This window comes from Centruroides sculpturatus, unplaced genomic scaffold (genome assembly GCF_000671375.1).
Source record: "Centruroides sculpturatus isolate CEXI.00-Female unplaced genomic scaffold, Cexi_2.0 scaffold1215, whole genome shotgun sequence".
NCBI lineage: Eukaryota > Metazoa > Arthropoda > Arachnida > Scorpiones > Buthidae > Centruroides > Centruroides sculpturatus.
In genome coordinates, this window is record NW_019385505.1 from 68,638 (window position 1) to 79,758 (window position 11,121).

At 31.3% G+C, this 11,121-nt stretch overlaps 1 protein-coding gene across 1 annotated transcript in view; it reads right to left on the reverse strand.

Annotated features, from left to right (window-relative positions):
• The window catches only part of LOC111639632 (multidrug resistance-associated protein 4-like), a 71,681-nt gene extending 61,361 nt beyond the window's left edge, over positions 1-10,320 (reverse strand). Inside the window, exons 1-3 of the mRNA XM_023385530.1 lie at positions 10,232-10,320; positions 5,051-5,161; positions 4,274-4,379 (exon numbers count right to left, since the gene is read on the reverse strand). Of these exons, the coding sequence (XP_023241298.1) occupies positions 4,274-4,379; positions 5,051-5,161; positions 10,232-10,296 (282 nt within the window). The 5' untranslated portion in view covers positions 10,297-10,320. The remainder of the gene's footprint in view (positions 1-4,273; positions 4,380-5,050; positions 5,162-10,231) is intronic.
• Between the last annotated feature and the right edge of the window lie 801 nt (positions 10,321-11,121).

Below are 11,121 nucleotides of genomic sequence, written 5' to 3' on the forward strand. Positions count from 1 at the left end.
AGCGTTTAGCGGAGCGTGCGCACTGGCTCGGTTTGGAAATGGATGTGGAAGTGATTGCTTGTGTGTGGCTCCTCTATCGTCGCTATAAAAGACAACGGCAGAGGCAAAGAGAATTTTGGGTGCACCCAATATTACGAGATAGACTGACGCATAAAATGTTTGCGACGTTGTATACAAAACTAAGACAAAATAAATTCACGTTTTTTAATTCGTTTAAAATATCTATAAAATCCTTCGACGATGGTTGGTCTCTTTTAGATTTCATCAATAAATAGATCAGTATCGAAATGATCGTTCTCCATTTCAGCACATATATCTCAAAGCGCTTGGCTGACGCCTGCAAAACGCGCGTTTTAACAAAAATCTATAGACGCACGTTTAACGCGCGTTTGGCCAAAGCGCGCGTTTGAGTGTGTACGCCTTCATAGAACTCTTGGTTATTTAAAACGCGCGTTTAAAAGCCTGTACACACTATGCGTTGAAAAACGCCTAGTGTGTACAGGCTCTAAGTCTAATACAGTACTGTAATTTTATACATTTCTTGTGAAAGAAACATTTCTTATTCAACGGCGATTAAAAGTATTTATATTAATTTAATGATGTCTCCAAAGTTCAACGATGTTTTCGCAGAAAAATAACATTTGAAATCGCGGCCGCGGTTTGCTGCGCTGTTCCGCGACGAAAGCAAGCTTTAGCAATGGCGATGTCGAATGGTGCACACTCGGTAAGTAATCTTACAATTTTTTGTTTATAGCGTAGTTTACACGGATTATTTCCGAAAAAAATATACGTATTTTGGAAATGTTAAGTCGAATTAATCTAGAATCGATTAATTTTATGGAAGAAAACCTTTCAAACAGCCGTAGTCCGTAAACTTCACATGTGTGAAATACGTGAGCCAATCACAGCCCAAGGATTCCTAAAACACGAAATTCGTATAACGAGGAACGCATCTTCGCGTTATAGGGGGTCTACTGTACGTTCTTGTCCGTGATTATCCTGGTCTCATCAATTACTTGTTGCTTCTGATATATGATTCAACGGCAACTTCAAACAAGTGTAGTCCACAGACTCTCCATATGTATATTATAAAAGTTTAGTGAATGCAAACTTTCTAGTGCAGTGTTTCTGAACCTTTTTTCGTCACGGCACAGTTTAGTACTTTAAAAATATGGTGGTACACTAACAATAAGATAAATTGTAAAAAAATATTACTTGGTTAATTCAGGGATGTACCAGTACCTATAATATAATTTGTAAAAATAGCATACGATAATAATTTTCAATGAAATATAAAATGAAATTGCATTACAAAGTAAACAAAATGTTTATTTAATGATAAATTACAAATTATATTTAATGCGAAATTTGAGCTTTGTGTGTTTTGGTAACTTCATTCATATTTGGGCGTAAAAATAATAACGCTACGCTCATTTCGTGATCCAGATTTAAAAGACTAGATCTCTTTCTCGTTTTTATGTTGTTCAAAGCCGAAAATCCAAGTTTGCACAAATAAGACGTGGAAAATTGTAAGAACACATTTAAAGCTTTTTGTGATATTCGTTGATTCTCGATTAAATTAAATCTCGATACACCGAGATTCTTTCAAAGTTAACTCATACACCGACGTGTCGTTTATCACAAATGGATTTCGAATCCAATTAAAATTTTTTATGTTTAAATTTGGAATGTAATGAACAATTCTTTGCTCAACTATTGTCAAATGATCAATAACTAATTTATGAATTATTTTATAGCAGTCTTTTGAAACTGACTCAAATTTTTCTAAACTACCTTCTTGTGCCTTATTCTTCCATAAAGTAATTTTTTTTAAATCCCAACAATTTATCGGTGGAGTTTAAAATATTTTCATATGGTCCTTGCATACTTGTATTTATGTTATTAAAAATAACAAAAATATCAGATAAGTAAGCTACCTTGGCACACCATATTTTGTCATTCAACAAATCAACAAAATCATCATTATCTTGTTCAAAAAATAACTTTATCTTGTCTTTTAATTCAAGCACGCGAGAAAAAACCTTCCCTCTGGACAACCATCTAACTTCCGTGTGCAATAACAACGATTCGTATTTATACTCCATAGCCTCACATAGTTGACTAAATAGGCGACTTTGCAATGGTCTTGATTTTATACATATAATTAATCATTTTAACACATTCTTCAAGCACTATTTTTAATTCTGATGGTAATTGTTTTGTAACGAGTTTTTCCCGATGCAAACAACATTGGGTAACTAACATATTTGCATTGTGTTCCCTTACATGTGCTAAAAATCCTTTTATTGATCCAGTCATAGCCGGAGCACCGTCGGTGCAAATGCCAATGCAAATATTCCACGAAACATTAATTTCTTGTAAATACGAATTAATAACATTGAAAATATGTTTTCTTGTTGTAAAATCAGATAATTCACAACAACATAAAAATTGATTAATTAAATCATTTTCGTGAATGAATCGAACGAATGCAATTAAGTGTGCTTTTCCCGTAATATCAGTTGTTTCGCCGATTTGTAGGGAAAAATTGGAATTTGCAAGAGTTTTATCAGTATTTTCTTCAATATTTCGGGACAAGTCTATAATCCTGAGATGAATTGTGTCATTTAAAAGAGATATTTTACAAATGTCAGTTTCAACTGATTCATCTATCATTCATTTTACAATTTTACGACAATCAGGTAATATAATTTCTTCAGCCAAATTATGAGGTTTTAATTTAAGAGCAATAAATTCAGCTACTTCATAAGAAGCTATCTGAGCTTTTTCAGACACACTAAATTGTTTTTCAGAAACCTTTACTTGTTTGGATCTTGCAGATTATGATTTCTGAAAGTAGTTTTTGTCTTTTGATGCAAGCGAAAAATGATTAGTGAGCAAGTGACGTTGGAGCTTGCTGGGAACCAATACAATGTTTGACAATTTACAGCCACATACCACACACTCGGGAACAGTTTGACCATTTTCGGTTGTAGATGTAAATCCAAATTTTAAGAAGTCGTCATTATACTTACGATGGACATTACATTTTTTTGCAGAGAAAACATCTTTACTTAGGCTAGGTTCGCACTCATTAGCCTGATTGCTAACATCATTATCGTCGTTAAACTTTCTGTTTTCTATCCATTTATCCATTTTAAGAGGTTCTTTTAAAATAAAAATAATTTTGTCAAAAATTAATAAAAACGACATATCATACATTACTTTGAATCCGTTTTAATTAAGTTTGACAACACAATATTACTGTATTGCTCTAGAACTGTAATAGTAATGAGCATCAGTTCAGCCAGTTCCTGCTAGAAGCGCGTTTGGAAATTCTAACTGGTAACCCGCGGTGACATTCAAAATCATATGACGATGATGATTCGACAAGTTCATCAAAAAAAGAAAATGAACTTGTAGAATTTTTTAAGAAGTATCGGAAAAAAATTATCTTCATTTAGTTTATATTGTGAAATCGATAATTTTGTAGCGTTTTCTGGCCATTTTCCATTCTGTCTTGCCTCTTCTGAAATTTGGGAGGACATGGTTTTCTGATTTTAGTCGCTTTCTGTCGAGGAAACAAAATTTTAAAATTACGGCCACATTCGTCAGACGATACAATGTGTCCGCCATCTTGTACTTAAATAGAACCGCTGTATCTGCTTTGTCGTCGTAGTTAATTCGGTAAGTACCACAGGACAAACGGTGACGTCATAATAGTGATTTTTAAACGCGGTTGGTTATTTAGGTCACATTTTCTAAACGCCTTGATACCTACCGGTTGTTACCGATAACACAGGTTACAATTTTCAAACGCGCCATAGGAAAGCAGAACCGTTTGAACTACTTCTCTGATGTCATTTATGTAGGATATTCGCAGTGGCAGCACACTTCAGAAATCTCGCGGCACACTAAAGTGCCGAAGAACAGTGGTTGAGGAGAACCACTGTTCTAGTGGAACATAGTCGAAATATTCAGATACAGTACATAGATTATATGGGTAAGGATGCAGATAATGTTATAGTTACAGATATGATAATGGTACAAAGTTTATAACTCAATCCTTAAGCTCTAAATCTTTCCAATCCAGAGAACCTGAAAACAAATCTATATGAGCCAAATAATGCCAGAACACTTTGGAGTTTTTGTTTTGATAAAGTCAAAACAACCCTCGCCATCAGTCTATCTCATTGCAGGCCTGGCCCAACTAATCGTAAGCTAGATAAAATGGCTCGCTTAGAACGACATGAAAAAAAGTAAAACAAGTTACCTGAAAAAATACAAGCGAAATTATTATTAAGTATTTCAGCCCAACAAATCGTAATAAAGCTTTCAGTATGCTTGAATTGCTCTTCAGTAGTTCCTTGTTCCACTCTCTAAAAGAAAAATTGCGATATAAATTAACTTAACAATTGAAAACCCTAAAAGATTGAAAAGTAAGTTCCTATTGTGGGGATTCAGCAGCCCTTAATGGCCTTCTTTCATCTGTTGTTTCCTGAAAGTTGGAATGGTATAAAACCTCAGTTTAAACAGCACAGCACATTACGGAAAGGTTAAGCATCACATAAATCCTGGCAGGGATTCACATGCTCAAAAATAACTAATTTTTAAAAACAATAAAGTGTTTGACTGTATTAGCAATCAGAATAAATTTTCTGTAATATTTCGAGAGATAATTAGTTTTGAATTTAGGTAATCGACTTTTCATAACTTTATAACTATCGCATAAAAAATTAAAGTAGAATTAAAGTAACCTATGTAACAAAACTAGTTTCTAAACGTTAAATAAAACTATTTTCTGAGTAGAGTAAAAGAATTGCAGTATTGTTTGATAAATTTCTAATCAGAAAGAGATCTTTTGTTTACATTCATAAAACAATTAGCCGTTTTTTGACATTCATAGTAGGAAGGCTAGGTCTATTCACTTTTCTTAAATCGTGATCTTTGTATATTTATATACAGTAAAATTTGTTCGTGGTTTGATAGAGTAATAATTATTAAAAAATAGTCAATGTTGTAAGTTTGTATTACAAATTGATTAACTTACTTCTGAAGTAGATCCCCAAGATACTCTGAAGTATGATATTTTGAAGTTCTGTATAGATCTTCATCTTTTAAAAATCTTTTTCTTCCTTCGTTTATTATTGGAAAGAGCCAACTGAAAAATAAATATTTATTTATTTTCCAATAATTTCCTTGTATAATTCTTTCCATTCACTGTTTATATACCAAATGCTTTTATGACGCACACAGAACAAAAGTCACACCAAGTTACTTACTGACAGAATCTCCTTACATGTATGATGTTTAAAGAGTAGAGAACGATAAATTATTATTAAACATGTATATGTGTATGAGCTCTTATTCTGTGTGTAATAAATGATAAAACTTAAAGTGCGTTATTATGTCGCCATTATTGCGAATTTTTACATGTAATAATCGTAATATATCAATAATTGTAATTGACGTAAATTTACTAACAACAAGTCATAAGTAGTAGGCTATGTAGCAAGATTTATTGCAAGTAAAATTAACCATTATTTAAACATTAGAATATAGGTGCCTATAATATGAAACAATACAAATTTAGATGTTAGATCAATGATACTTTTTTCTATTGTGATGCGAAAAAAAATTCACAACACAAAGATTCTGCAATGTAAAAGAGCAAAAAATACACCTTTCTTGATTTTTAAAATCGGACAGCCATTTCCACTACTCCAAAGTTCCATACTATCTTTATTTCGAATTATCTGTCAGCAATAAAACACCAATAAATTTTTAAATCTCAGTTGAAGAATCATTTTTTCATTCATAACTCATAACCGCACTTCCTTTTCTTGTTTTTCCGTTTGCAAATTATTTCCAACAGATATCGTCAATTAAACAGCTCAAGCGGGTTAACTTCTTGTTTTGTAAATCGTGTAGGTGCAAGAGTACTCATTATAACTTTGACTTGTTGCTATCTATTTCACCGTAGAGAACGGTCAAAAAACCAAACTTCTTTCCATTTTTAAAGATTATCGATAAAATATTTTCATCTTATATTCATGCTTCATCATTTGGGACTTTGTTATAAAGTGAATCTGAAGAAGGTTCACATACAGCATCAGCCTTTTCGGCATCTGATGAAGGTTTCTAATTTTTTTTAGTATCTTGTCTAAGCTTTCTTTTAAACTTTGAGTGAGCTCATTTGATAAGGCTGTATGCATTTTTGTAATGGCCACCATATCAGTACTTAAATCTTACCATTTTATAGGATGTCTCTTTATAGTGAGCATTTACTGTTCGTAAAAAACAGGAGGTTTCCAAAGAAAAATTACCAGTAAGAAATTTCCGAGGACAGAAAATAGCTTTGTCGTGTGTAATTTTAACAATGTTTTATAACAGTAAAAAATTATTCATTAATTGCATCCTCACAACGTGAACTGAANTGCAGTTACACCAAAAAATCCTGCAATTGTTATATATATATTGTGTTGATTCCATTCCAATCTGTTGTCAAAATAATATATTGTTAATCCCAATAAGTATGCTTGGCCTGCAACTACCACCGTTTCCTGTAAATATATTCATGTATATATACGTCATATATTTTATTATAAAGCTTCACGAATTGCAAATCAGATTTAATAACACCCAAATGAGATAGACAGATGGCAGCACAGTAATGGTTGGTTTATAAACTACATACAGTAATTATATCCATACATAATCTATATCCATAAGTGTTTCTAATATGATACCTATGTTAGTAGTTTTAAAACATACTGTATCCATATCCATAGGAGCCAAATACTTTTATCTCCTACCAGGCGGTCTGCCATACATATGCGAACTATTGATGTAAACAGACAAAAATATCACGTGCTTCATGCAGATCAAACAATTCTTGTTTTATGTTTCTTTATGAAGGAATTAAGTCTTATCATAAAATTTTATATTGATCAAAAGTAGCATGAGTCAAAAGTTGCCTTTCAGTCGATTACAAAAAATTAGGTACTGTACGTGGTCAGCTTATATTGATGCAAACTTTCCATCAATGTTTTTGTGACACTCCCTATTACATCGCTTTTTGTTAATAATATAAAGTTTTTTCGATAATTGCGAATAACGATAACATATCCACACAGTTTTCTTATCTAATATATAATCGAGACGGGTTGATAATAATAATAATAATAATAATAATAATAATAATCAGCGCAGAGCCCAAACGGTTAGGAGTTGAAAGTTGAAATTTGTACACAGTTAGGGTACGTCACGAAAACGCACACTAAGAAAGGATTTTTCGAAATTCCCCCCCGGGGGGAGAGAGACAGGATTAAAACTTCTATATACATTATGGATACGAGCCCAAACGGTTAGGAGTTGAACGTTGAAATTTGGTACACAGTTAGGGTACGTTAGGAGAACGCACACTAAGAAGGGATTTTTCGAAATTCCTCCCCACGGGGGAGAGGGACAGGATTAAGGCTTAACACTTCCATCAACAATGGAAGTGTTAANGGTTTTTGGCAAAATTTGATGTAATATCGCTGCTCACGTTGTTCAGTCATTTTCCAACTTAGTGGAATCCGACGAGAACCCGCTACACGTCCTCACTCATAGTCCGACTGCCAACGACTGACGCTTCCTGCAGGCGGGAAAAAATTCAGGGCTGTGCATGACTGTCCCCTCCACAACTCCACCGAAAGAGGCCTCTCGCGCATCATTGGTTTTCGCGGAAAAAAAAAGGTCCGATACTTTTTGAACAGACCATATAGAATTGTTCTGGTAAGATTAGTTTGTTTTGTCATTCAATTAAATTATATGATTAGTTGTGTACATTTTGTGTTAAATCCATTACCTTCTCATTTTTTATCGTTTATTTCAGTTAACTTCGTCGAACTTTAATAATAATGATGACATTAATAACGATTTTAGTCGTTATTACCAATTGCAATATTTATAAAGATTCGACTTTACCCTCAAAATTAAGCTTTTTCCATTTTATAACAATTGAAAATATTAAAAAAAAATTAAATAAAACACATTAACATCTGATGCCGCACAGAGTTTTAAATGTTGACGGAAAAATAAAGCAACTAATTGCTAGATTTTTTTTCTTGTGTTCTTTACAAAATTGAGACAATGAACTTTTTAAAAATTAAAAATATAAATCCGTTTGTTTATTATTGAAAACATTTAAAAATGCATTTAATTAATTTTCTATTCTGTAGATAAAGTTTTTTTGTTATAGAAACGTGTCTATACTCATAACATCATAACATTTTCACTGTAGTCGATTATGTTAAAATTCTTACCAATGAGATATTTGAATATTTGTATTCGATATTAGAAAGCTTCATTACAAAATATACAATATTTATACACTTTATTTTTTACATTCATTTCACAAATTTCGGTTNAAGCTATATTAGAATTATATATTATGAATTATGCACATTATGCAAGCTAATAATTTTATGAATCCGACAAGTATTCCTTTCACTTCGATTTATGTAACCATAAATTTTGATTAATATTGGTTAAAACAATAAAAAGTAACAACATATGATACAAGGGAACTGGGTTCATTGGAACTGGAAAGAAGTTAAAGGATTAAATAGTTGTGAATAATAACAAATTAATTGCAACTCAAGATGGATCATATGTAAATTTTGAAAATGTATTTCCAACAGCTACATTTTTGTTTCATAAAAATAAACATATAAATGATTATAGCCTTGTATATATCAAATTTTTGTTTGTTTTTCACCTACGGTCATGTTTTTAATTTTCCATGAGGTAAATATTTTTTATCTTTCAGTTGAAGAACATACTAACAGATAGGGGACGACATGGTAACTTCGGCATACGGGGCAAGTTCGTCAATTAAATTTTCTTTGGAACAGAATAAAAGGAAACTCTCTTTAGAAGCTAGACAGTTGAGTTTTAATGACGGCCGTTTGAGTGTAGTGTCTGTGTTGTTCTCCGACAAGCGTTGTTGAAATATCAAATAAGTTGTCTGTTTCATCCAATTTCTTATAATATTTTGCTTTCATTTATATGGAACTGGCATGTTTTGTTATAATTCCATAATAACGAAAGTTATTTTTCCTGTTAGAAGAATAAAACATTAATTTATTCATGCGGCAAGATCATGGCTTGGTACCCCATTTTCGGGATTCCACTTAATGTTTCTAAACCATGACTATCACAATCTTCGACAGTGTTTCCGATCTTGTTCCTGATCATGTTTTGCTTTGGTTTGATTTGGCCGCAAACAACAACAAACAGAAGAAATAACTGGATTACCATACAAAGCCACACTAGAAGCCAAGGGAAAAGTTAAAAAATCAGGAACTTGCAGAAAGGCATTAGATTTAAAGAAATCGGATCGAGCAGAAAAGTCCTAAAGAACCGAAAAATGACGATGAAAATACTTATTGCATATATTGCAATAAACACTATGTAACTACTCGGGAAAAGAGGATTATGTGCTGCACTTGTGAATTGTGGGCTCATGTGGCTGTACAGATATGGAAAACGAGATGGTTCAATTTATTTGTGATAAATTTAGGGCATAAACAATTTGCTGTTAAGCATATTTCATTTCTACTTTTTGTTTGAGTTCACTGATTCATTTATATTGCTTTTAACTTGCATTAGGATGTTTTCATTTATTATCAGTTTGATTCTTTTTGTAATTAATTTTTGTTTACATTTTCTTTACTTAAATATGCCTTCGAATTTGTATTTCGTTGTTACAATATTAAATAGGTTTTTGAACTTATATTTCTTTATTTTAATAGTGAATTCAAACTTATACATTGTTAATAACACATATTTATATATCTGTCTATTTGAAAAACTAATTTTTTTTAGTTTGTATAGTACAAACGAATTTTACGTTACAATATACAGTATCATAGACAAGAAATGTTTTGAAGTTTAACTCTCAATAAACTAGGAAACAAAAAATAGATATATAAAGCACTGAAAACGTGAAATATAACACCAAAACGAAAATTTATGTATATTGTAAAAATTAATAAACTACGTTATAAATTCAAACAAGCTCTTTTCATGCACGGATCTCAAATCGTACTAAAACTTTTCAATTGTTAATATAGTTCTTCAATAAATTTACCTGTACGATTATAAATTCACACACCTTTTTTTCATCATTTTTATCTATGCAGTATAATTTAAAATATTAATGAATTTAAATAAGCTTACATACCAGAAAAATAGACGAGAGAAAACACTAGCTGAATCGAACGGGTTACTATTCGAATTTTGATCCATCTTATCTTAGGAGGTGACGACTGAAGTTCTCTCTATCTGCAACTACAGCATTACACGTCACTTCTAAGTATATATGTAATCATTAATTTGTGTGCACGTATCCTTGACATTAATAGCTGTTTTTATATTGTTATCACAATATAAAAACAGCTGTTTACAACAGTTAAAGATACAGTAAAAGGTGTATTTTTAATTATTATACAGTTTGATTAACTGGCTTCTACCCCTAATGCGTTCATATCTCGTTTCGTCTTTCATCAATGTAACTCCGTTCTCGAGATTAAGAGACTATAGACAGCCTGACGGACGAACGACAGTGGAAATTTTAGGTCTACAATTTTTTAAATCGCAGCTCAATAAAACGTATGTTATATTAGTTTAACATTATGAAACTTGCATTAACTTATATAATTAATATATTTTTAGACACTCAAAATATTCAAACTAGATACATATATAAGAACATTTACATAATTCGTTCGATAATATATTTGAAATAAATTCTTCTGTGTAAAACATACAAATGTTACGACCGATTTACTATATAATAAGAATTAGTAAGATTATTTACATTAACTGATAAGAATTATTTCAGTTATTATAAATTAATTTATATATAAACAGGTCTTATAAACATGTCAAAGTCTAGTTGTGAAAATATGTTTATCATATAAATATCAGTTAATATTTTTTTAATAACAAAAATACTGTTTTCTTTTTGATTTTAATCTATATTGTACTCAAATTCGATTACATAAAAACTTTTTACAAACATACAGGTTTATTTCAAAAGTTTGAAATCATTATTCTATACATTGTATATAA